The sequence below is a fragment of the Lynx rufus genome, unplaced genomic scaffold, assembly GCF_022079265.1.
Source record: "Lynx rufus isolate CCGP_SWC_20201006 ecotype Redwood Valley unplaced genomic scaffold, mLynRuf1.p SCAF_28, whole genome shotgun sequence".
Classification (NCBI taxonomy): domain Eukaryota; kingdom Metazoa; phylum Chordata; class Mammalia; order Carnivora; family Felidae; genus Lynx; species Lynx rufus.
Genome location: NW_025814843.1, coordinates 2495899 through 2523012, shown reverse-complemented (window position 1 = coordinate 2523012; position 27114 = coordinate 2495899). Strand labels below are relative to the sequence as shown.

The 27114-nt window shown below is 49.0% G+C and overlaps 1 protein-coding gene across 2 annotated transcripts; it reads right to left on the bottom strand.

Moving 5' to 3' along the window:
• Positions 1 to 5245: 5245 nt before the first annotated feature.
• ALDH3A2 (aldehyde dehydrogenase 3 family member A2) lies at positions 5246 to 27053 on the bottom strand. Of its 2 annotated transcripts, XM_047089877.1 has the most exons (12): positions 26978 to 27053; positions 26690 to 26851; positions 24115 to 24346; positions 22721 to 22806; positions 21150 to 21358; positions 19443 to 19560; positions 17480 to 17621; positions 15323 to 15489; positions 13472 to 13571; positions 9469 to 9704; positions 8224 to 8293; positions 5246 to 6190 (listed from the first exon to the last, which is right to left on the bottom strand). In XM_047089877.1, the coding sequence occupies exons 2-11, from the start codon at positions 26840 to 26842 to the stop codon at positions 8270 to 8272; spliced, it is 1467 nt and encodes a 488-aa protein (XP_046945833.1). In that variant the 5' UTR covers positions 26843 to 26851; positions 26978 to 27053; the 3' UTR covers positions 5246 to 6190; positions 8224 to 8269. The 2 variants fall into 2 exon arrangements, with proteins under 2 accessions (XP_046945833.1, XP_046945834.1); XM_047089878.1 differs by lacking the exon at positions 8224 to 8293.
• Positions 27054 to 27114: the final 61 nt, after the last annotated feature.

Genomic DNA, 27114 nt, shown 5'->3' with positions numbered 1-27114 from the left:
CTGAGCGGCTCGGAGACGGAAAGGAGGCCAAGGGTGGCCGCGCCCACAGGCCTCCACACCGGTCCCCCTACAACAGCACCCTGGGGATCCAGTGCGGGGGGATGTACACTTTGGACCGCACCTCAAAAACAAAACCTTCAGCCGGCGTCTCGTGTGACGTGACGGTTCTGTCGACCTGGCCTTCTCTGCTCTGCTCTTTAAGAAGACATCAGCCGGGGCGCCTGGGTGGCGCAGTCGGTTAAGCGTCCGACTTCAGCCAGGTCACGATCTCGCCGTCCGTGAGTTCGAGCCCCGCGTCAGGCTCTGGGCTGATGGCTCAGAGCTTGGAGCCTATTTCCGATTCTGTGTCTCCCTCTCTCTCTGCCCCTCCCCCGTTCATGCTGTGTCTCTCTCTGTCCCAAAAATAAATAAACGTTGAAAAAAAAAATTTTTTAAAAAAAAGAAGACATCAGCCGACCGGAGAGGGACAATCCTAGGGTTGCTTCAAATTGGGAGATTTCAAATCAAGACACAATTTAAAAAACCAGTTACCCAATTAAAAGCTACATATTTCCTAGGTGAGTCTGCCGCCCCCCTGTCTGTTCACAAAGCCTTTGAGAAGCTTGGACAAGGGGGCCCATGGGCCCTGCATGGGCAGCCCGGTTCGCCACACCCCCCATGTGCCCTGTGCCCCACGGGCCCCTGCAGATCCAGGCACTGGCAACCCCGAAGGGGCAGGTGGCCGTCCATAGACCCTTCATTCCATCAGCATTGTGCTGATCACAGACCTTGAGAAACCCTTGTTCTTACAGCAGCGATGGGGTAGAAAGAAACAAGAGTAGCAAAACCAGATCCATCGCTTGGCCATGCAGCCTGGGGGTGAATGCAACGCCAACCCAAATTCCAGGCTGCTTCTCTCTGTGGCCTGGGACTGCCGAATGTTTTCAGGCTGCACGCTGTCATCCAAAGTGGAGGCAGTCTGGCCTCCGCTGCCACAGTCCCTTAGGCATCAGTGGCTCTACACACGTTCACAAACAAAATGATCAAAGCCAATTAAAAAACAAAGTACACACAGGATGTAATCCCTGTTTGAAGAGTCAACATGAATTCATGTTGTTTTCGGTACCTGGTGACAGTCCGGGCCTCCCGCTCACAGGGAGGAAGAAGCTGGTACCCTTGTCCGTGACACTGACACCTTAGTGAGCTTCTGGCGACCAAACAAAACGACTGAGGACGGGGCACAGAGAAGCAATGCTGTCGTTTCCCCAAGGGTGCTCTAAGGTTGAAAAAGGATCTCGAGAAAAGGGTTCCACGGTCAAGGAAGTTTGGGAAACGACCCCCACTAAACGCCACACAGGTTCTACAGGACTCGGATCCTTTGAGATGCTAGTGTGCTTTACAAATCCCGACACACAGGATGGGTGGTGGGATCAGTTTTTGTGTAAAACCTTATGGAATTAGTGTTCCTGGAGTACTCTTATGGAAACACTTGGTTTAGACTGGCAAATGGGGATAGGAGGGCTTAGCTGGAAAAACCCTAAACTCCACAGGTGCTTTAAAAAATAAAAACCTGTATATGAATCCAGTATTACTTTGATTCCTAAACCAGACAGAGACCCAGTAAAAAAAGAGAACTACAGGCCAATATCCCTGATGAATATGGATGCAAAAATTCTCAATAAGATACTAGCAAATCGAATTCAACAGCATATAAAAAGAATTATTCACCATGATCAAGTGGGATTCATTCCTGGGATGCAGGGCTGCTTCAACATTCGCAAATCAATCAACGTGATACATCACATTAACAAAAAAAAAGAGAAGAACCATATGATCCTGTCAATCGATGCAGAAAAGGCCTTTGACAAAATCCAGCACCCTTTCTTAATAAAAACCCTTGAGAAAGTCGGGATAGAAGGAACATACTTAAAGATCATAAAAGCCATTTATGAAAAGCCCACAGCTAACATCATCCTCAACGGGGAAAAACTGAGAGCTTTTTCCCTGAGATCAGGAACACGACAGGGATGCCCACTCTCACCGCTGTTGTTTAACATAGTGCTGGAAGTTCTAGCATCAGCAATCAGACAACAAAAGGAAATCAAAGGCATCAAAATTGGCAAAGATGAAGTCAAGCTTTCGCTTTTTGCAGATGACATGATATTATACATGGGAAATCCGATAGACTCCACCAAAAGTCTGCTAGAACTGATACATGAATTCAGCAAAGTTGCAGGATACAAAATCAATGTACAGAAATCAGTTGCATTCTTATACACTAACAATGAAGCAACAGAAAGACAAATAAAGAAAATGATCCCATTCACAATTGCACCAAGAAGCATAAAATACCTAGGAATAAATCTAACCAAAGATGTAAAGGATCTGTATGCTGAAAACTATAGAAAGCTTATGAAGGTAATTGAAGAAGATTTAAAGAAATGGAAAGACATTCCCTGCTCATGGATTGGAAAAATAAATATTGTCAAAATGTCAATACTACCCAAAGCTATCTACACATTCAATGCAATCCCAATCAAAATTGCACCAGCATTCTTCTCGAAACTAGAACAAGCAATCCTAAAATTCATATGGAACCACAAAAGGCCCCGAATAGCCAAAGGAATTTTGAAGAAGAAGACCAAAGCAGGAGGCATCACAATCCCAGACTTTAGCCTCTACTACAAAGCTGTCATCATCAAGACAGCATGGTATTGGCACAAAAACAGACACACAGACCAATGGAATAGAATAGAAACCCCAGAACTAGACCCACAAACGTATGGCCAACTCATCTTTGACAAAGCAGGAAAGAACATCCAATGGAAAAAAGACAGCCTTTTTAACAAATGGTGCTGGGAGACCTGGACAGCAACATGCAGAAGGTTGAAACTAGACCACTTTCTCACACCATTTACAAAAATAAACTCAAAATGGATAAAGGACCTAAATGTGAGACAGGAAACCATCAGAACCTTAGAGGAGAAAGCAGGAAAAGACCTCTCTGACCTCAGCCGTAGCAATCTCTTACTCGACACATCCCCAAAGGCAAGGGAATTAAAAGCAAAAGTGAATTACTGGGACCTTATGAAGATAAAAAGCTTCTGCACAGCAAAGGAAACAACCAACAAAACTAAAAGGCAACCAACGGAATGGGAAAAGATATTTGCAAATGACATATGGGACAAAGGGCTAGTATCTAAAATCTATAAAGAGCTCACCAAACTCCACACCCGAAAAACAAATAACCCAGTGAAGAAATGGGCAGAAAACATGAATAGACACTTCTTTAAAGAAGACATCCAGATGGCCAATAGGCACACGAAAAGATGTTCAGCGTCGCTCCTTATCAGGGAAATACAAATCAAAACCACACTCAGGCATCACCTCACGCCAGTCAGAGTGGCCAAAATGAACAAATCAGGAGACTATAGATGCTGGAGAGGATGTGGAGAAACGGGAACCCTCTTGCACTGTTGGTGGGAATGCAAATTGGTGCAGCCGCTCTGGAAAGCAGTGTGGAGGTTCCTCAGAAAATTAAAAATAGACCTACCCTATGACCCAGCAATAGCACTGCTAGGAATCTACCCAAGGGATACAGGAGTACTGATGCATAGGGGCACTTGTACCCCAATGTTCATAGCACTGTCAACAATAGCCAAATGATGGAAAGAGCCTAAATGTCCATCAACTGATGAATGGATAAAGAAATTGTGGTATATATACACAATGGAATACTACGTGGCAATGAGAAAAAATGAAATATGTCCTTTTGTAGCAACGTGGATGGAACTGGAGAGTGTAATGCTAAGTGAAATAAGCCATACAGAGAAAGATACCATATGGTTTCACTCTTATGTGGATCCTGAGAAACTCAACAGGAACCCATGGGGGAGGGGAAGGGAAAAAAAAAAAAAGAGGTTAGAGTGGGAGAGAGCCAAAGCATAAGAGACTCTTAAAAACTGAGAACAAACTGAGGGTTGATGGGGGGTGGGAGGGAGGGGAGGGTGGGTGATGGGTATTGAGGAGGGCACCTTTTGGGATGAGCACTGGGTGTTGTATGGAAACCAATTTGTCAATAAATTTCATATATATAAAAAAAAATAAAAAAATAAAAAAAAATAAAAATCAAAAAAAAATAAATAAAAGCATTAATTTTTTACTAAAAAATAAATAAATAAATAAAAACCTGTAAGGGACAGAGAAAGCAGAGCTGGAGAAAATCTTCTTGGCTAAGAATTTCAGGGAGAAAGCAGGACTTAAAGTTGATGAATACCACCTCTGAACAGATGAAGGCAAAAAATGGATTTATCGTTGGGGCAAAATTTCCGGCCAGAGAATGGTCTCTATCGGGACATAAGAGGTTCCCCACTAGGAATCTTAAAATTCATGCCACTTTTATCAAATATGACGTATTTATTTTGCAGCAGAACATAGTAGCAGACAAGCCAGTGGTTTAGCGTAACTAGAAATCACAGGGCACAATTTAATGTGCTAAACGAGAGCTCCGTATTGAAATTTTGTCTAAGGTATTTCATGACCGATTATCCTGACATCTTAAACTAGCCTAGTGATTGACACCGCATCCTGTGATGAAGACAGTGAACTTCAGACAGCCTCCCTGGGACAGATTCATTCAAGGCAGCTGATTACACGTTCTCTAAAGTGAATTACATTCTCTCCTGGGGGGGGGGGGGCAGGGAGGGTGGAGGCACCGTAGCCAGGAGTCACCAATGCTTGGCAGGGAGGCTGCATTCCACAGGGCTCCTTCCCACCCTGGCTGAAGTCCCTCAGGTCTCAGCCACGCTCAGGAGATCCCCTTCCTGTGTCCTCTGTCCCCTTCTCTTCCAGCGGGATGCCGTGGCTTACACGGTCCTTCTCCAAATGTTCCACCATCAGCCCCCCTGAGGCTCTCAAGCTCCACAGTCCAGAATATCCAAGGCCTCTGGCCCGTGACAGGAAATGGCTTTCCACGTTAAGTCCAGAAGGCTGAATTTATTCAAAAAGGGATCTCTCTGAAGTTTAAAAAAGTGAAATTTATTTGCATTGTGCTATGGAAATAAGAAACTTAAAAGATCTGTCCTTGAAGATCCACTGACTTGAAACTTTTAAGATCCTGAGAGTGTTTTGTTTTGTTTTTTCCAACATTTATTTATTTTTGAGAGAGCATGAGTTGGGGAGGGACAGAGAGGGAGACACAGAATGTAAAGTAGGCTCCAGGCTCTGAGCTGTCAGCACAGGGCCCGACACGGGGCTCGAACTCACAAACTGCGAGATCGTGACCTGTGCTGCAGTCGGACGCCCAACCGACTGAGCCACCCAGGCGCCCGGGAATAAGTGTTGTTGTAAGTAATTTTATTACAGCATAATAAAAGTGCCAGTTAGGTTTTAGAAGATGCAGAATTCTACAACTCCTGCCCAGTAAGAATGACAGGTGATACTTGCATGGAAATTGGCAACTGTCTTCCCTGGAAGCCCTGGGATCTGCAGGATGTCTTGCGTGGTGTTACAGAAGGCATCTGCGGATGGCCACAAAAGCCTCACAAACCAAATACGAGAGACGGTGGAGAATGGACGGGAAAGGAGGAAGACCACTGGTCAGACAGCACATTTGACAGGAGGGCTGGCTCCGGAAGGTCAAGTCCTCTAAGTCCCAGTGGGTGAGGGACAGGGACCTCCCCCCATCCCCAACACACAGATCCAGTGCCTCAAACCTCAGGCAGGGCCGGGAAGATCTTTCCTCACCTCTGCGGGCTACAGAGGGCTGTTGATAACCCCGGGCAGGGAGGAGCCCCTTGGAAGCTTCACAGAGTGATGGCGGAAGGTGGGGGGGGGGGGAGGTCCTGTGTCCCATGAACTGGAGTAACAAGTCACTCAACAGGTTCAGAGACTCCTTTTACATCTCCCTGGGAGTCAGCCTAGTACCTTCTCCGCCCCCACCCCGCCCCCCACCGCGAGCTGAGGAACACAACGTAAAAGACATTCTCTGAGTGTACCCCCACAGTGGGGGAAGGCTGGGGGGGTCAGATGAAACGGGAAGTTTTATTAATGGTGAGTGGCAATGACTTGCAGGCTTGATTAGGGTGCATTTGCATATTTCCTTCCTATTTTTGGCAGGATTTTAAAATGGTTCGTTAACTATTTAAGAGAGGAATAATTCAGTACAGGCAACGAGGAGGTTGAACAGGATCTTTCTTCAGTAGTATCCCGCCTAGAGAGAGGAGAAAGGAAGCCAGGTTACTCTGCTGGTTTAAAACCCCCACGCAACCGGCCCTGGAACACAAACTCAGTATCGGGACTCTATCAAATGCCTGCTATTTTAAGAGATGCTTGAATGTGCTGTATACAAAAGGTCCCTGTGTCCCTAAGAAGGTAAGTGCAGTCTGGGCTGATACAAGATTAGGGCCTTCCCTGCAAAGCGACAGCAACAAGGTGGCGATGGAGGCAGTGTTGTCTGTTATCAGTGAGACGACAGCAGCGTTGACACAGGAGTGGAAAATACTCATTTACTATCCTCCTGTTGTGCGTGGGGAGCTGAAGTCTCTACGTGAAGTCTGAAAATGGATCGACACTTTCGTTTCTAAAGTCCAAAGTAGTATTGAATAGAATCCATACCTACTGAGCCCAAAGGAGTTCTGGCAGCCGTCTCAAGAGTTTGTCATAGTTCATTTTCAAGGGCCTAATGACCTCTATCAATTTTAAACCTTCTATGCTTTTCAACGTTTTAACACCCATACCTCCTGCAAGGCTTTTGGTGGCTTAAGCTTTATAGGAACTTTACTTTGTGTAGATGTGTAGACACACACACACACACACACACATCTTTTAAATGTTTTCGGAACACTCCCTTCCACTCTGAGACTGACCTGTTCCCTTTAGACTAATAATCACTACTTTCAATTTCCCATTTAAAAATGTTCCAAGACCATCATCCTCACTGTGGTAAAGAGAGTTAATGAAATCACATCCAAGCATGTAACAGAATCACAAAGTGCAGAAAAGCCGTTTCAGAAAAAAATGATTGCAGTTGCAATAAATAAAGACTCCTCAAACAAAAGCACAATTTGAGCTTAGAATCACTTACTTAAAATAAGAGGTGATTTGAGAAAGAGGACAAAGAGGCTCAGAGAGAAGCAGCAAAGAGGGAAAGAAAGCCAGATCCTGAGCGGTCTCACACTGAATCCAAAGTGGTGTGGACCACGAACACGTCAGCTCACGGTAACGGGAACTGAGGAGCGCCCTGGGAGATCGCTGTAGGCTGCCCTTGTCCTGGAGACGAGCAAGCCAAGTGAGGCCCCAAGGCGGGCTCAGAAAAGGCCTTGCTCAGAGTCAGAAATCTGTTGATCGCAGAACCAGGAATTAAAGCCACATTTTCTTGTTACCAGGTTCCATGTTTTTACACACTGCTGCCTCTCTAGATCTTATCAGAGAGAGGCTTGTCCGCCAAACCCTTTTGGGAGTTCACGCGGGCTACCCGGCCTGCCCCCGCCTGCCTGGCCCAGCGCGCTGCGGCAGTGGGAACCTTCCTGGGTTAGAGGGGGAGCACAGTCAGCCTCCGAATTTGCCACGACGCTACGAAGTTCCATCCCCAGCAAGAAGGTGTGTGTCAGGCTGGGGACTGATGTCCTGGGATCAGAGATGACAGACAGGTAAGGGCCAGAGAGCCGAGCACACCTGAGACCTCAGGACGATGCGGAGGCAGGAACAGAAAGCCTCCCAGCTGCACACAATGTTTTGATTCGCTCAGTCTGCCACCATGAATTCTAAAGCCAAACTTCTTGTTAAACACCGAAACAACGCAGAACCAAACGGGACTCGGAGAGTTTTAGAAGATAAGCCTCAAATTACAAAACAGAGCGTTCACTGTGTCCGTGTGCTTCTCACAGATCTGAGCTGGTCAGTGGGCACGTCCTCTGGGAGAGCTGAGTAGATGGGGAGGAGCGGGGAGGAGCTCACGTGACTCCCCTTCTAGAAATGCTGCATGCTTCGTCTAGACCTAGCAGGGCCACGTTACCTCCACCTCCACACGTTTTTTAAGATCCCCGCAAACCACCCCCGCCCTTGCAACGGTATGGGTAAGTTTTGATGCCCTGAGATGCTGGGCCAGGCTCCAAAATGTCTGGAGACAGAGAGGTGAAACGCTGGTTCGATAACCCCTGAGCCTCTAGCTATACAGAAACCACTAGAAGAAAACATACCCCCGCCTGGCCCACTTTACAGAGAGAGAAAACAAGCAGTTCCTACCTCACTCTTAACAGACAGAGCTGGGTCCTGAGTTCGGCGGCTCTCATCACTGCTTACTGGACGACAGAGTCTGAAATGCCAGAAAAATCGACAGGGCCTTTCTCCTCAGCACAGCTTGGTATTTCTGAGAAAACCCAAACGATTTCAAATGCAACTGGTATTTCCAGTTCCACCAAAGCTGTGACCCTCGTTTAAGACAAGCCAACCCCCTTTTTGACCTTGAAACAAAAACACAGATGTGAACAAGCCACCTTCTATTCAGCGCTCGAATCTCGCCCCTTTTCCGAGGCTGCTGACCACGAGTGTTGCCGCTATTTTCAACGCATCTCGTCAGCTGGCTGGCCGAGGGCTCCAGGGACACGGTCGCCCTGCCCTACTCCACCTTAACTTCCAAAATCCTGGCTCTGTTCCCTCAGCCCAAGGATATGCGGACCGCCTCGGGACGCCAGCTCTCAGGAGGGCCGGGCGGTGAGCCCGCGTCTATGATAACTAATCGCCAAAGACAGAACGTATGTGGCAGAGTTAACTTTGGAGGAAACACATTCCACGCCTCACTCGCCAAAGCTGTCCTACCACTGCTATTGCCCACTGTGCAATTCTCTCCTTTGTCTCCACGGCCTGCTGACCCCAGGCACACTCGAGAACACGACTGACACGGACATACGGGAGGCAGAAGGATCAGAGGGCTGAACAGCTCAGAGTGTGACAAGTTCTACGGGGCCTTAAACTCTTTTTTTTTTATTATTATTGATTTATCTTTGAGAGAGACAGAGCATGAGCAGGGGAGGGGCAGAGACAGAGAGACAGAGAGACAGAGTCAGAAACAGGCTCCAGGCTCTGAGCTGTCAGCACAGAGCCTGATGCGAGGCTCGAACTCACGAACTGCGAGATCGTGACCCAAGCCGAAGTCAGACACTCAACCGACTGAGCCACCCAGGCGCCCCTTACGGGGCCTTACACTCTTAAACCAGAGGTCGGCATACTTCGGCATACTTCTGGAATCATTTAGGTTCTGCGAGCCACACAGCCACCTGTCCCAAGGACTCCACTCTCGCTACAACGAGTCAGTGAGGGGTTGTGGCTGTTCCCCTGGCAAGACGGGCCAGCAGGCTGCGAGTTCGCGGACCCTGTCCCAGACTCAAGGTTAATTTAAGAGACGGAGTCGGATTTCTACAATCAGAGGAACTCCTGAGACAGAAGACGCGCATCTGGCAGCCATGTGGGACCAGAGAGGCGGGGACTTACCTTGACAAGCACAGCCGCCACGATGCCCAGGAAAGCAAGTAACAGGAGACCGAGCTTTCCTTTGTTGAAGCGTTTCAGGAGGAAAAATTTGGCCCAATCCACCTTTGACTGGCTGTTGGGAGGGTACCTGAGCTTGTTAGCACCTTCCCTCTTTAAAGTTTTCAGTAAGCAGGGACGTTGATGCGAGAAAGTATCAAAACTATGTTTGCCGTGGTAAGCGCCCATCCCACTGGAACCTGAAAGAGAGGAAGCAAAACAGGCTCCGCTGGAGGGGACACAAGCCACAAGAAAGCCACAAAGCTCCTGCCGCCGGGGATGCCCCCCTCTCGCTTCTCAGTGAGTGGCTCTTCCAGGAAATTGCTCCCAGCGCCCCCAGGACCCCCAGCAAGGTGAACCTCCCTGTCAGGCCGCTTTCCGGGGCGCCTGGGTGGCTCAGCCAGTTGAGCGTCCGACTCAGTTTCGGCTCAGGTTATGATGTCGCGGTTCGTGGGATCGAGCCCGGCATCGGGCTCTGTGCTGATGGGACAGAGCCCACTTGGGGTTCTCTCTCTGTCCCCCTCTCTCTGTTCCGACCCCGCTCATGCTCTCTCTCTCAAAACAAAATAAACATTAACAACAAGACAAATCAGGACGCTTCCCAGGAGTCGAGCCAGGACCTGCCGCTCTCCGGCAGTGGCTGTCACTGATACCGAAGACCACACTGTGTTCGTTCCCGCCACAACCCCACTGTACAAAGTCACCATTGCCCCCAGTTCCAGGCAGGGAAAGGGAGCTTGGCCGGTCGGGTAACCTGCCCAAGGTGGGGAATGCGAAGCCAGAACGCTGCGTCCAAGTCGGCTGGACTCTTAGGCACTGTGTCCTCTCTTCCTTCTGTTCCATGTGGCTCTAGGTACCCACAGCCCTTATTCACCCACTAATGTCCTCAAAGATGCGACAAAGTAACAAAGGCAGGATGACAGGGTTCCCACTGCCGGGTGAGAGATAATACGCAAGCGTAAACCTCTGCCTTCTTAAAAAGCCATGCCCTGTGACAGTTTTCACATCCTTATCGTGGGTGCTGGGTGGCAGCTACCTGCGTATGCCACGAGGGTATAAGGCACAGGCGAACGGGGCCACGAAGCACTTTACTGGTACTTTGCAGGCTGCTGGGACGTCATTTAGGGGCAACCAAAGCTGCGGAGAAGTCTGGCAATATACTCAAACGAGATGCATTTTTAAAGAAAACTCGAAACCGTCAATATGTTAATAGTGTTTGTGCCTGGGGGCGCCTGGGGGGCTCAGTCGGTTCAGCATCTGACTCTGAGTTTCAGCTCAGGTCATGATCTCGCGGTTTGTGACAACACCGTGTGACATTTTCTCACATCGGTATGCTTGTGCGTCACGAGTTAGTAACTGCATGCTGTTCCAGCCTACGAATGCCGCCTTAGGGTCTCAGGATTCCACACTTTTTGTGTGATGATTCTGATGTATTTTTGTGCAGTTTCTCATTATTTCCTTAGGGAAGAGGTCTAAGAGTGTAAGTGCTGTGTTACAAAGGCTTAGAAAGTGAAATGCTTTTTTCTCCCAATTCTAAAAGTAATACAGGTTTTAAGGGGAAAAGGGCCAAAACAAATAAAACACTACAGAATGGGCATAAACATACAGGCATAAACACTATTTTCTTTTTAAGTTTATTTTGAGAGAGAGAGAGATCGCGCCTGTGGGGGTACGAGTGGGGGAGGGGCAGAGAGAGAAAGAGAATCCCAAGCAGGATCTGTGAGGAACGTGCAGAGCTGGATGTGGGACTTGAACTCATGAAACTGTGAGATCAAGACCTGAGCTGAAACTAAGAGTCGGACGCTTAACCCACTGAGCCACCCAGGCGCCCCAAAGGTTATCTCTAAATAGTGGGGTATGGAAAATCTAAGTATTTATTCTTTGGGGTCTTCTCTCTTTTCTTCAACGTTTATTTATTTTATTTTTTTGGGGGGGACAGAGAGAGACAGAGCATGAACGGGGGAGGGGCAGAGAGAGAGGGAGACACAGAATCGGAAACAGGCTCCAGGCTCTGAGCCATCAGCCCAGAGCCCGACGCGGGGCTCGAACTCACGGACCGCGAGATCGTGACCTGGCTGAAGTCGGACGCTTAACCGACTGCGCCACCCAGGCGCCCCATCTTTTCTTAAGAAGCCTATATTCCTGGGGCTCAGGACATGATCTTGCGGTTCGTGAGTTCAAGCCCCACAAGGGGCTCTGTGCTGACAATGTGGAGCCTCCTTGGGATTCTCTCTCCCTCCCTCTCTCTCTGCCCCCTCCTCCTCTCACTCTGTCTCTCAAAAGTAAATAAATAAAGTTTTAAAAAAATTAAAAATTTAAAAATTAAAAAAAAAAAAAAATGAGAGAAGCCTGTATTCCTTTTGTATTTAACAGGAGGAAGGGTTTGTTTCGTTGTAAAGAAGAGGGTATGATCGATGACACTGAATGCACGTAGTCAAGTTGGGACTGAACAGACGTCACTCGATTTGCACTCGGGAGGCATCAGTGACTCCAGGTGGAACAGTGAGAGTCTTCGGTGGGAACCGGGACCCCGTGGGGCCCTGAGGAACGGGAGACTGGAGTCGGAGTGAATCCTCTAAGAATCTGGGCAGTAAAACCGGAATCACGGCAGCCCCGGTCCTCCAGGCTACCCTTCCTTTCCTTCACCACCTCCCCCCTACGACATACTCAATCCATCAGGCAAATCCTGTCGCCTGAGTCCCCGGATCCACTCAGCCCCTTTCCCCAACCACCCAAGTCCAAGCCACCACTCGCGCCAGCCCGGACCCCTGACCCGGCCTCTGCCCACTCGCCCCTCGCGTATGCCGGCCCTGCGCTGGGTACTGCCGATTCCTTCGCCTCCTAGGAAGGGACACGTGGCCTGCGGCGGAAGCAGGCCATGGGAGGAGCTGGCCTCGACTGGGAACAGGTAGTCCTGCTAAAACGAGCCATTTCATTCCCAGGGACGACTTCACTTCTGCTCTTACAGAGGAACAAAACACAGCAGAGCTTTCGAGACGGTAGCTTTTGTTGTCTGCTTTTTATTACGAGAGTTCCTATGCGCTCGTTATTTGTGATTCTTCGATGAGCTATTAGAGAGGCCTACCACCTAGCTCCTGAGGGAAAGATACAGAGTTGAGCCGTCATCTCTGGCATCAAAGGGCACGTGTCCACGGAGCTTCACTGGGAATACTTCCTGCCCGTCTTCTCTAGAACACACGACATCTCGTGCTCTTCTCAAATCACGAGACAATTTGAGGAGAGGCTAGTCCCCACACCAGGGGCTTGGGGAGCAGTGCAGGTGGGGACTGAGGACTACTTGATGCCACCCTGAGCAGACAGCACACGGACATCAGAAACCCCAGAATGCTGCCTGCCCTTGGCATTCTGAACCTGTCATTCACGACCTCATCTTGGAAAAGACAGATGGAGGGGCGCCTGGGTGGCTCAGTCGGTTAAGCGTCCGACTTTGGCTCAGGTCATGATGTCGCCATCCAGGAGTTCGAGCCCCGCGTCGGGCTCTGTGCTGACAGCTCGGAGCCCGGAGCCTGCTTTGGATTCTGTGTCTCCCTCTCCCTCTGCCCCTCCCCCATTCACACTCTGTCTCTCTCTCTCTCAAAAATAAATAAAAACACTAAAAAAATTTTTTTAATTTAAATAAACATTAAAAAAAAAAAGACAGGGGAACCTTATCAATTAATTTGAGACCTGACTTCCGGCCAAAAAAAAATCCTCTAAGTCTAGGGAAAGGACAACAACTGAGTAAGAACCAACATACAAGTAAGTCGACAAAAGGAGCAGAACAGTTCCAGACTGTGGTGAGTGCTAAGGATGGAAAGTGGGTGACAGGACACACAGTCACCCCTCAGCAGGGGGCCTGGCAGGGTGGCGTCCCTCGGGAGAACACCATCGAGCGGGGACCCCAGACCACCTGGGCAGATGATTCGATTTGCAATCTACGCCATGGAGGGCAGAGAGGAACACTCACCCACTCCTCCAAAGGGTAAAGAACTGAGCGTGAAGTGCATGATGACGTCGTTGGCCGTGACGCCACCGCTGGACGTGCTGTCAATCATCCGTCTGATGAGCTGTGGAACAGAACAAAGGCTCCGGGTCAGCAGCATCTGGGGGACCTGCACTTGCTGACTTCACGCGCTGGCACGACTACCCGGGTTTGGGACGCTGTGCCAAACGTTCCATGACATGTAAACAACTTAACGGGCTGTTCAATTTAGCAAACGTGTGATCAGTATCTTAACTTCTTAGATGCACGTCTCGTCCTTCGAGGGAGGCAGCACTGAACCAGTCCTGCTCACTCCATCACGGCCCAGAGCAGGACTACCCAATGTAGCCACAAAAGTCTTCGTTTAGAAGGGACAGTCCGGGGGCGCCCGGGTGGCTCAGTTGGTTAAGCGGCCGACTCTTAATTTCGGCCTGGGTCGTGATCTCACGGTTCGTGGGTTCAGGCCCTGCGTCGGGCTCTGTGCTCACAGCGTGGAGCCTGCTTCAGATCTTGTCTCCCTCTCCCTGTCCCTCCCCTCCCTTCAAAGATAAATAAATTAAAAAAAAAAAAATGAAAAAAAAAGAAAGGACTGTTCAGACTACATATCTGGTTGTTAAACATTGGTAAGATTTCCCTATCTCTGTTCTAAATCATGGCATACAATTAATAGATGCTGTTCAGTTTTTGGGAATTGAAAAGAGCTGACATTCTAGTTTTGAGAATTGCAAAGAGCTGACATTCTAGTTTTGAAGAAATGGTTGGCCTGAGACCAGAACAGGCATGATGACACCTGACTGGGAAATTTCGCCTCACTGCCTAGGTGAAACTCACCAACAAGCGCTTGAGAGTTCTAGAATGAATGTCACAATGGCCTGTGGTCACCACAGGTGACCCCCATTGTGGGAAGAGCACCTCATTGACCTGTACCCGGACCGGCAGACTTTCTGCTTCAAGGTTCCTATCCACGTTACCTACGGTCCTTTAAAACGTCATGACCGTCGTCAATAACCCATTTTGTATTGAGCCCCATGCATCTGATCTCACTTCACAAAGCTTCATCTCCGCGGCACAGCAGGTTCTAGAAGCTGCCATGAGAGGCTCTCCTGAAAACGTGTGGTCTGTGAACTCCTCAGACCTTGACCAATCCCCATCTCCCCTTTCTAGATTTCCCTCTTCTCCAGAGGGCTCGAACCTACTTGCCCACCTTGAGGCCACTGTCCCTCTGCAAGAGCCAGTCCCCTTCTCGGAGGGCTCGAACCTACTTGCCCACCTTGAGGCCACTGTCCCTCTGCAAGAGCCAGTCCCCTTCCGATGCAAACGAACAGGCCCCGCAGCAAAGCGGCTGCCCAGTGCCTTGCCCTGGCTACAGTATGACACGCTCCCTGGGCTGGTATGGTTCCATCGCTTGAACAACAAAGGGATACCGCTGGAAAGACGGAAGTGTGAGGTTTTGCAACCATCTCCACGGCCGTGCCAGAGATCGTGGCGCCACATGGCCCACTTCAGTGGCTGCGAATGCCATCAGGGTGAGAGGCAAAGCTCTTACACAGGAAAGCCCTGTGGGTTAACGGCAGAACACGCAAGTCTTCCAATTCCAGGGGAGATGTTTGCGAGTCAAAGAACTTGTGACACAACCCTGAAGACTCCTGCTGAACCCCAGGGAGTATAGGAAAGGTTACAGCAACAACCCCAGAGCCTCATTACCCAAGACGGCAAGCTGCGACTACAGCCTCACTTGGTGGAACTCTGCTGGAAACCATCGTTGCTTTGTGGCAAAGAAGGGACACGGTCTGCGGTGGCGGCTTCTGCCAGGGAGCCGTTCTCCGCAAAGTTTACCTTCTCGTTATGAGAAAAGACGTAGAAGGCCAGAGGCTTTTCACGGTTGTTTATGAACTTTATGGCTTCATCGGCATTCCGCACAGGCACTATTGGAAGAACTGGTCCGAAAATTTCTTCCTGCATCACCTTGGTTTCGGGATCGACGTCGGTAAGGATCGTTGGTGCTGAGAAAAGAAATACGCAAAATGAAATCCTAAAGTAGAAGACAGGAATGCCAAACTCTCATCCTCCATTTGTTTCGCTGGGTCACCTATCCATCCCCTTCCCACTCCTGCCCAAGTATTAGCTATTGAGAAAAGAGTCCCGAGGATGCATGTGGATGAACCGTGCATGTGTCTCCGAGCGTGTGCATCAGGGGATCCCCATGCAAACCGAGAGAAAGATCCACACACCTGAGTATATTCATACTTAACCCTGTTCATAGCCATATTCCTATGTACCAGGAGGTTATGTTTCCACCTTTCTGTGGACAGGTCTTTTTGGGAGTGTAGACAGCCCCTCTGTGGATCAAATCAACACCACTTCTTAATTCAAGTGCTTTCACGCATATGATCTCGTTGACCTTATTTCAACTCCGTGAGAGAGGTTAGGAGAATGTATTTAAAATGGCCAAGGCTCCCTTAGTTCACTGTTCTATCCGCTGTGGGGAAGGGACGCAAGGAGGGAGGGCAACATGGATGCTGACGAAGCTCTGCAGAGTGTCCAGGCGTCCGCGCCAGGTCAGTCCCCAACGAGCAGTGCTCCAAAAGACGCTGTAAACAAGCTGGGTCACCAATGAAAAGGGAAGACACTCGACGATGACAAGCTTGCTCTCTTCGCTTCCCCCTAATTTCCTGCCAGGATACCCTGGCGATGCGGCAGAAGACGGCTGTTGCCAGCACCTTCCAGGGGGACCTATGCGGCTACCCCAAACCCACTGCCCGCTGCTGCCCGGGCTCAGAGAACCGTTTCGGTTTGGGTGTCTATACTCTCCACATAGCCATGTGCTCAGGTAAGGTGACCCTGACGCCAGGTCAGGGGGAGGTTCCTAACTGGTTGAGCGAATCACAATAGACCTTTCCTCCTGCCACTGATTGGCCTGGGAGTGGGCAAAAGCCACGGCTGATGGGAGAACAGAAAGATGAAAGAATTGGGGGTTTTGAGGCCATTACTGAGCCACCAAATGAACAGGCCAGAAGCGCCTTGGGATGGCTCATGACCAGAGAATGTATTTTTCCTTACTGTTTTAAGTCCTTTAAGGTTTTAGGGTTTTCTGGTGACGTGCAGCATCCGATCTGCTAAGAAGGGATAAGTAAAGCTATTTGGGGCAGCTTTTTTTTTTTTTTTTTTGCCAAGTAAGTGTCTCGGTAATCCCCATCATCTTATGTTATTTTAGAGCAACATGTTTAAAATTCAATAGTGATGGGGTGCCTGGGTGGCTCAGTCGGTTAAGCGTCCGACTTCAGCTCAGGTCACGATCTCCCAGTTCGTGAGTTCGAGTCCTGCATCGGGCTCTGCGCTGACAGCTCAGAGACGGGAGCCTGCTTCGGATTCTGTGTCTCTCTCTGTCTCTGCCCCTCCCCCACTTGTGCTCTGAATTTCCCAAAAATAAACATTAAAAATAAATTAAAAATAAAATTCAACAACAAGACATATTCATGGCAAAGAATAAAAGAACACAAAAACAGAGTACGCAAGTAATAAGGTCCAGCACAACAGATCAACACATTATTTCTGCACTTGATCTTAGCCAAAAGGCTGAGAAAGCGATTCAACACATTATTTCTGGAAGAGAACCGCGACTGGTTACTTGTAAAATTGCAGTTAAGTGATTTCCTTCTTTGTGCTGTTGTTTTCCCAGCCAGAAACCAGAAATAATCACACGGAGTTCTATTTTGCTTCTCAGGGTTGTTAGGTTACAGGTTGTAGGAGGAAAACAAACCAACAAAAAAACAGATGAAACGTGTAGAGGCAAAAAGCCAGTGCATCACAGGGGGTGTTATTTATAAAGACGTAAAACCCTCTTGAAATGGGTTAGGAAGCAGTATACCAGACGACAGTCTATAATCTTTGATTAAACGTTACGTATCTAAGGGCTTATTTAGTATGGGTAAAGGGCGTCAATAAAAACCATCAAACTGCACGTCCCCACAGCAAAAGGTGAATTTCCATTACCTATATAGCGTGTGGCCTCGTCGGTCTCGCCACCAAAGGCTATCTTTTGTCCTTCAAGCAAACTCTGTATCCTCTTAAAATGGCGAAGATTGATGATCCTTTCGTAATCAGGGGATTCTTTTATATTTTCTCCATAAAATTCCTATTGAAAACAACAGCATTTAATTGCCACAAAAGACCCATGTGTCAATTTCCTTAATAACTATAAAACCCGCTCATGCCCCCAAAACTGATCTGGGGGGCCTGATCTGATATCCTCACCCTCCTCCCTCAAGTAATAGTGTCTAAGCTTTCTGGCAGGTCAAGGACACGTGCACAGACCTAGGACTCTCCATAGTTTGGGGGCTTCATGGTGATCCCTCGCAGACCCCCGGGGGGCTGTCCCGGGGGATAAATGTGGGTGTAGGAGGAGGTCTGGCTCTGAGTCAGGGCCACCCATTCGTTTACAATGCGACTGTGGCCGCCCTCCTCCTGCTTATTGTAACAGAAACCCGTGGCCTGCTGCAAAGCCTAAACTATTTACTATTTAGCCCTTTACGGAAAAAAGTTTGCTGAACTTTCTGCTACTGCTTCTCTGGACTGGTATTGCCAGCAGTCACAGGTGCCAGGAAAACGAAATCCTATGATCGGCACCAATTACGTAAAACAAACACAAAATTACTGAATTGCCACATCACTTTGAGGCTTTGTGAACGCTCTCGATGTGCTCTCCAATCACAACAAGCGTTCACCCACCCTCCAACCAAATGCCCTCAAGGCTGGGTGACAGCCTGCTGGTGCGAGTTCCTGTGCCCCAACTCCGGAGCCACCAATGATGCTGTTAATGCTGGCTGTACCTGAGGGTCACGTCGAGACCCCAGACCAACTGAGTCACAGCCTTTGCAAGGTGAGGAGCAGAAACTTTTCATTAATTAAATGGCTCCCTGGTGAACCTCAGTTACGAACTGCTTAAGAATACAAAGCCCGCAAGGCAGGCAGAGGGGAGATCTTTCTTATGCCTCTGAAACCGAGTTCATTTCCATCCTCAGCTAAGCACGTCCTCAATCTCCAAGGGCTTTCTGTGCCATAGGTATCCTGAACCCCACACTGCCGCCCCACATTCCATGTTCTCTTTGTCTGGCCCCATCTCCAGTCCTAGCTCTCACATCCAATTCCCCCATCAACACCCTCCACCCTCGTGCCTGGATCACCATTCTTCTTCTAAACTTCCTGGCATATACGCTTTCCATTGTCTGATCGTGTGTGTTACCCTTCAGCGTTCCTGATCCTTCCTTTCAGTGCTCAGTTAGCATCTGTTGAGTGAACAATGACTGTCCCAATAATTTCTTCCACTCAGGGGGCTTAACGACCCCTTCCGACGGGTGAGCTCAGTCACCCCAAGCCTTGCTTCCAATCCAAATCCTACATTTCTTTGATGCTTAGCTCAGGTCACTACCATACAGCATTCCCTGATTCCCTCTACAGAGAGCTTGAGTTTCAACACCCCGAAAGACTGATAACCAAGTCAAGAGTATTCTACCAACAGGTACTGGATAAACTATCCCCTCTAAACTACAGGTCTTCCTACGCCCCCTCATGCACAAGAACGGATAACCTTAATCAGCAATGGCCAATATGCCGAAGGACCTCTGGGTGCACTTCAAAGAACTGGCAACATTCTCTCAAAACCACGAAACACAGTTATTTACTCTTTTTTTCAAAGCATGTGCCACAGCTAACCCGTGGTTTCGTCAACAAAACTAGGCAGTTGATGTGGGTTAAATGCCAACTTAACCTGGCTACTAGCAGACCCTTCTGTGAAAGGTGCACGGGGCATTTTAAATAAGCCCACAAATGAATGCAGCCACATGTGCTACTGGAATTTCCCTGGGGGGAGGGGAAACAGGGGTGCTGCCTGCAAAGAGCTGATTTGACTCCATTACCTTAACGAAACCAATGAGATCAGATGTGTTAAAACACAAACCTTCACGGTTTCCTTAATCTTCTGCACAATTTGATTCTGGAGGGATGGTTCGCAGAGAACGTAGTCAGGAGCAATGCAGGTCTGACCACAATTCATGTACTTCCCCCATGCTATGCGCCTGGGGGGAGGTGGGGAAACCAGAACATCCATAAAATCCAGCCTACTATTCATTTGACACACTTTTGTATTGTTTATTTTGCAACTAGCATGCACTCACAGATTTACTTAATACTCTTTATAAAGAATCAAAATGCTGGGGCGCCTGGGTGGCTCAATCGGTTGAGCATCTGACTTTGGCTCAGGTCATGATCTTGTGGTGGGTGAGTTCAAGCCCCGCATCGGGCTCTGTGCTGACAGCTCAGAGCCTGGAGCCTGCTTCGGATTCTGTGTCTCCCTCTCTCTCTCTCTGCCCCTCCCCTGCTCTCACTCTGTCTCTCTCTCAAAAATAAATTAACATTAAAAAACATTTAGAGAATGAAAATGTTGTAAAACTCATCTCTAAATCAGTTGGTTGGAACTTAGAATGCATTTTCCAACTGACACAGAACATTCTACGGAGGAAGGGAATTCTCGTGCCAGCTCATGGGAAACAGCACTTTACGAGCAGTGACGCCACGGCCTGCTTCCAGAAAAGAAAGCCCCCCCACACCCTCCTTTTCTCGCACTTCAGCCAAGGGGACATCAGGGATGACAGGAGTTCCACACAGACTCCACTTCTGGTTGTGGCTCTAAATGCTGTGGCAAGATGTTCAGGTACGAGCAGGACAACAGCCAGCCTCCAAGACACCCGCAGCTCTGTGGAGCCCCCTCCCCACTTTGGAAAGCTGTGCCCAGACATGGATCAAAACCTTCACTGGGGGCCTCATGTTCTGGCAAGGAGACTTCTATTTACAAAGCCAACCTGGACGCGGCCTGATTGCCTACAAACCGTCCTCGCCCATCTCTGAAGGGGAGAAAAGAGCCACACCACCCCAAACACGCAGTCTGTTCTAGGTCTGGGTGCTTCCTGGTAGATGAACCTGATTTAGCAGAGAGAATCTGCAACCTTTTGTTTTCTGGTTCCCAGCCTGACAAGATGGTATTCCTTTTTTCTCTATTAGAGAGAGAGAGAGAGAGAACACGCCCAAGTGGGAGAGAGGGCAGAGAAAGAGGGGGAGAAAGAATCCCAAGCAGGCTCTATGCTGTCAGCGCAGAGCCCTGCATGGGGCTCGATCCCACGACCGTGAGACCGTGACCTGAGGCAAAATCCAGAGTTAGACGCTTAACCGACTGAGCCACCCAGGCGCCCCTGCGAGATGTCACTCTCAGTTAAAACAGGAGTCTGAGTCATCCTGAGTTTGTCAACAAAGGGACTTGTTAAAGAGGTCAACAACCTTTCTTTTGGGAATTTAAGGATTTTATTGGGTACGCACGAGACTTCATCTACTTCCTGGATCGTCTGCCAGCCAAACAGTTAAATCTCCTGCCACAGCCAGACAAAACTTTTTTCCTAACTCCTAAGGACAACCACGCGACGTCCAGAAACGCTGCTCTTCCGGCAGTGGCACCAGAGTCAGCTTGGGAACAAGTCCCAGTGCCCTTGAGGACGTCAACCACCGTAGGCTCATGATGTCTCTCAGAGCTGGGGGGCCCAGGGTCTCAGTGCCAAGAGGATCCATCAACCCGTCAGGTTGTCGGGAACCCCCCGGGGGAACCAGACAGCCTCACCTGCAGGCGACGTCCAGGTCACAGTCTCTGTCCACGTAACACGGACTCTTCCCTCCTAGTTCAAGAGTCACAGGGGTCAGATGCTTGGCGGCGGCCTCCATGACGAGTTTTCCCACCGCCGTGCTTCCCGTATAGAGAATGTGGTCAAATCGCTGCTTCAGCAGCTCTGTGGTTTCCTCCACGCCACCATTGATAACGACATACAGGTCCTTCAAGAAGGAGAAACGCAAGCACTTGTGTGGGTACGTTAACCCTATCCTCGGACGAGCAATTTCTTCAGCATAAACCTGTCGCCTTCGGAGACCGCCCCCTGTGAGGACAGACGAGGGAACGGACAGAGGACAAGTGGAGAACACAGTCCGATGGCATCTGAGAACCATCAATCTGCGGTGGAACTGACCAGAGAGTCCACTGTTTTCCACCTGAGCTCAGCAGGGTAGGCGCCAAAGAGAGCCAACAGTTGGATTCGACCAGGGAAATGCATGAGATGCGGGCTGTGCAACCTCAAGATTTTGGTGAAGAGTCTGCCGTCAGAGACCGCAGGACAGGTCCCGGCTGAATGTCTTAACCTGAACGTTCTTGCCCGACCAACAGTGCAGGGCTTAACCCGTGGCAGGAACCAAGTAAAGGTCCGCTGAATGAGGGGCGTGCGAAGCAGCGGCGGGGGAGAGCACTCACTTTTGAAGTCAGATCTGGACCGCACCTGGGCTCCGTCACTCACTAGCTCGTGTGACCCTGGGCGACCTGCTGAACACCTCTGAGCCTCAGTTTCCTCACTTGTTACCGGGGAGAAGTCACACAGCCTTGGACCGAGCCCTTATGTGCACTGTGCTGTTATTAAGAGCTATTGTGAAAGAGAGTATCTGGCATAACAGCAGCCGGGGGAGAAATGACAGAGAATGGACGGCAAGGAACGAACACAGACTCACAAAAGATTCTGAGATACGGCCCTAAAACGAAAGGTGGCTTGTGGGGGCGCCTGGGGAGCTCAGTCGGTTAAGCGTCCGACGCCAGCTCAGGTCGTGATCTCACAGCCCTTGAGTTTGAGCCCCGAGTCAGGTTCTAAGCCTGCTTCGGATTCTGTGTCTCCCTCTCTCTCTCTGCCCCTCCCCTGCGGGTGTTCTGTCCCTGTCTCTCAAAAATGAATAAACATTTTTTTAAAAATGTTTTTCTTAAATAAATAGATAAATAATTTTTAACAAAAAAAATGTTTTTAATTTTTTAATGTTTAGATGTATTTATTTTGAGAGAGGGAGAGCGGGAGAGAGAGAATCCCAAGCAGCCTCCACACCCAGCACAGAGCTTGGTGCAGAGCTCGAACCCACGTACCTCGAAATCGACCTGAGCAGAAATCAAGAGTCAAAGGCTTAACAGACTGAGCCACCCAGGTGGCCCTGCAGCTCTGACATTTTGAAGCTGCCTTTCCGTGAGAGCTGGACGAGGGCTCCTCTCCACAGTGATTCCACGTCGACAGGCATCCATGACACGTGCCAGCAGGAAGATCCGATGTGCAACCCCCCCCCCCCCCCACCGTGAGCAGACACATTGAAGGTGGGTCAACACAACGTTACCTGGTCTAAATACTGTGGCAGGAGTTTGGCCAAGACCGTGGCTGTTTTTTCACATAGTTCAGAAGGCTTGATAATGACAGCATTTCCTAAACAAGGCAAAAAAAAGCAGGACAGCGCCATTTAATACCCGAGTAACCTTAATACCTATAAAACGGTGCCCGTGGGAGGCGGGGAGGGGGATCCAGGCTAGGTGCTGACTTGGCCTCCAAATCTGCTGTTCCTCAGTGAGTATCTGTCTGACTTCCTCAGGTGCAAACTCCTTGGTTCTCATTCCCTTCACGTCACTGACGACGGGCTCCACCACCCTCCCTGACTGCTCCAGCTCTTCTCTCGGTTTCCTCCCCCTCTCACGACTAGACTTTCCTGTTTGCCTTGGAGTTATTGGGCAAACAGGCCTCATCAATTAAAGCTGTCACTCCGGATCCTGCTGAAGTGAGAAAGCAACCTCTTGGCATCTGCTGTATACTCAAGCCAGCAATACTGCCGGGGCCCGTATCTGAATGAGGAAACTGATCAGACTGAATCCGGTGGTTCATCCGAGGCCACGGCCGGCAACTGAAACCACTGGAATATGGACGGCTAACTCCAAACTCATGGGCCCGTCAACTCACGACTTTAGAACCTCACAGGTTCACTTTCCGGGTATTAAGAAACAAAACAAAACACAACAAAAAACAGTCACCATGCAAATCTCTGGAGCCCATTTAGAAAATAATAACAAAAGGGTGCCTGGCTGGCTCAGTCGATAGAGTGTGCGACTCTTGATCTTGGGGTTGTTGAGCCTGAGCCCCAAGTTGGGTGTAGAGATTACTTAAAAAAAAAAATTCCTTCAGGGCACCTGGGTGGCTCGGTCAGTTAAGCGTCGACTTTGGCTCAGGTCATGATCTCATGGTTCGTGAGTTCGAGCCCCACATCAGGCTCTGTGCTGACAGCTCAGAGCCTGGAGCCTGTTTCAGATTCTGTCTCCCTCTCTCTGCCCCGCCACCTCTCGCACTCTGTGTCTGTCTCTCTCTCTCAAAAGTAAATAAACATTTAAAAAAAAATTTATTTTTTAAGTCTTAAAAATAATAAAATCCTTTTGTACAACATGGCTCATCTCAGCCCGGAGAGACCCAGTAATACCCAATCCCAAACAGCCCAGGGCTGTTTCCACCTCACGGGAGGACCTGCCTGCTCTCCCACCTTGAGAGTTGTAATTTCACTTTAAGAAACTGTTTGGAACTTGCTAAGAAATATATGATACTATTTTCTAATTCTCGGTTCACTGCTGGTGTAAACAAAGGCAAACCACCAAAGCAAACACGTGTATTCAATTGGACACTATCCTTAATTTACAACCACGTGAGAGGATGAGCCCGTCCCCAAGGTCATGAAGAGAGAAACTGACGCCAGACCTGCCGCAATGGCTCCTATCAGAGGCTGAATGGTGAGAACGAAAGGGTAGTTCCAGGCTCCGATAATCAGTACGACTCCCAGGGGCTCTGAGTGAATGTAGGCCTCATCCAGCATGGTGAACAGATTCTTCTTAGCTGGCTTAGCAGCGACCCATTCAGGAAGATTCTCCAGCACGAGATCAAGTTCTCCAAGAACGGTAATGACCTCCTGACTGTATGCATTGAGTTCACTCTGTTATAAGAGGATCACAGTTAATCTTGCCCGAGCAAGACACACCCGGCCGCGAAGAGCTAGGCCAGATACACCTGCTGTGACAAACGGCATTATCAGACTAGCTGGTTTGCCATTCAGATCCCTTTCGTAACCTTCAGGGTCTGAGGTTTTGCTAACTCCCTCACGAATATATTCAATCCCTCTAAATCCTGCTTTACTGATCCAAGCCTTTTAAAGTCAGGATTAAACACTGTCTCATTCAGAAACATTTCCATGATCAATATTAGCCTGCCTTGATCAACCTTCGTAAACCAATTATGCTTCTGATGTATATCTTGGTATTACACCCTTAGACACTGATTTATAACCGTACTCACATTGTATCTGTGTTTGTTCTGTCTACCAAATTGAAATCCCTCAAGGGCAAGGAACTTCTGTATATTTCTTCAGTAGTCCTACATATATACATATGTAACTATCTCATGCTTACAGAAAGACTGATTGATCCTTTCTGAAATCTTAATTACATCACCTTGTTTATTTGCTATCACAGGCTCCTCTCTCTGTCAAAAGTCCTAGAAAGGAAATTTTATATAGTTACTGTTGTTACTGCTACTCCTGATGTCACTACCCCTCAAAATAATCTTTGGGGGGAAAGATCTTTGGGGGAAGTGAGAGAGACCCGCAGAGCCAGAGCATGGTCTGGCTGCCCCTAGAATTCGTTAAAACGTAAAAACAAAATGAAAACAGTATTAGAAAATATAGACTGATATATCTGCACCCTAAAGGCTACTCCAAACCTTGCAACTCAAAGAGTGGTTCCGGGTCTTCTCGTTGAAGATGGCAGAGGAGGATCCTGAGGTCTAACTCCTCCCATGGACACTCCCTGGCTACAAGTGCATATACAGTAACTGTCTGAGAATGACCTAAGGACCCACAGGACACGTCGTCCCAGCTAAAGTCCTTAAGAAAAAAGCAACACGGAGAGGGGTAGGAGGGGCAGAGATGCGGTCCAGACGGAACCCACACCCTGGCACCGGGCCCCACAAACAGCAAGGATATCACAGGTATGGAGATCCTCCCTGAAAAGGGAGGGCTTCAAGCTGCACATCAGGTGTCCTCGCCCTGGGAACCTGCACCAGCAAGAGGGGCCTCTATAACTCGGGCTTTAAAGATCAGCGGGACTTAACTGGGATGGGGTTAGTTAAGAACCGCAGGGCTACAGGAGACTCAGCTCTTACACTGCCGGCATGCGAACTCACTCCCTCCGAGACCCAGCACAGAGGTAGCAGTCTGGAAAGCGCCTGGGCCAAACGTGACAGAGATTTATGAGCTAATCTTAGGGTGTGTATGCTATTAAAAACAGAAATACCACAACATCCAGGAATTCCACTTCTGGGTATTTAGCCGAAGAAAATGAAAACACGAACTCAAAAAGATCCGTGCATCCCTGTGTTCACAGCATTAGTTACAACAGCCACATCATGAAAGTGACCTAAGTGTCTGATAGATGAATGGATAAAGGAAATGTGGCATATACACACACACATATGTATTTATTATGGAGTGCTACTCAGCCATAAAAAAAAAAAAAACATGAAATCTTGCCATTTGTGACAATATGGATGGACCTAGAGAATATTATGCTAAATGAAATAAGCTGTACCGTGCACCTGTGTTGTACCCCAAACTAACACATTGTATGCCAACTAAACTGCAATTAAAAAACCGTAAAATTTAAAAAAAGGGTAGTTCCCAAACAGGAAGCATGGTATCACCTGGGAGCTTGTTAGACTCTCAGGTGCCCTCCAAGACCTGCTGAACCATAACTTACATTTTAACAAGATCCCCAAGTGACTCATCAAGACACTGGAGTTTGAGGAACACTGGCCTAACACAAAGTCAAGGAGGAAAATTTCAGTGCAACAACGACAGCCAAAAAACCTCTGTCTACGAAAGAAATCGTAAAAAAGACAAAAACAAATAGACCCGAGGAAAAACATAAACAATGTACTAAGCTGACAAACTACCAAAATCCACACTATACAAAAGATTCGTACAAATAATAAAGCAAAGAACCATAAATGCAACAGAAAAACGGGCAAAAATATAAAAGGCAATTCACAAAAGAGCAACAGAGGCCAGAAGACACATGTGTCTTTATTTCTCTGTATCTGCAAGGTAAGAAGATCGGGAAAGTCCATGGAAATTTGCCTTATCACGACTGCTGGAGACAATACTCCCACAGTGCTTGCATAATCAAAAATAAATTAAAAAAAAAAAAAAGGCAGCAAAAGCTCGGGTGGAATGCGGTTCCCCAGAGGTAGGCGGGTGTCCTGGCTCCGCCCGCGGGGCGCGTACCTTGCACAGGTCGGCGGCGATGGCCTCCAGGATGTCCTTCTCGCGCTCCTGCACCATCCTGCGCAGGGCCTCAAGCTGCTGCAGCCGGAACCTCAGGGGGCGCGACCGGCCGGACGCGAACGCGTCGCGAACTCGCTGGATCTTGCTGTCCATGGCCTTGTCCTAAGGGGAAAGCGGAGGTCGGGCAGCGCCGCGGGGGCGTGCCGGGCCGGAGGGATGCAGCGGCGGGCGGGCGCCGTCGCCCTCCCCGCCCACCCGGCGACCCTCTGCGACGGCCCGGAGCCCTACCTCGCTCACCCGCCCGTCGGCTCGCTCGCTCCGCCGCGTTCTCCGCACCCGCCGCGTCCCGCTGCCCAACAGCGGCCGGGCGGGGGCTGGGCTGGACCCGCCGCCGCGCGCCGATTGGCCGACGCGCCCCACGTGAC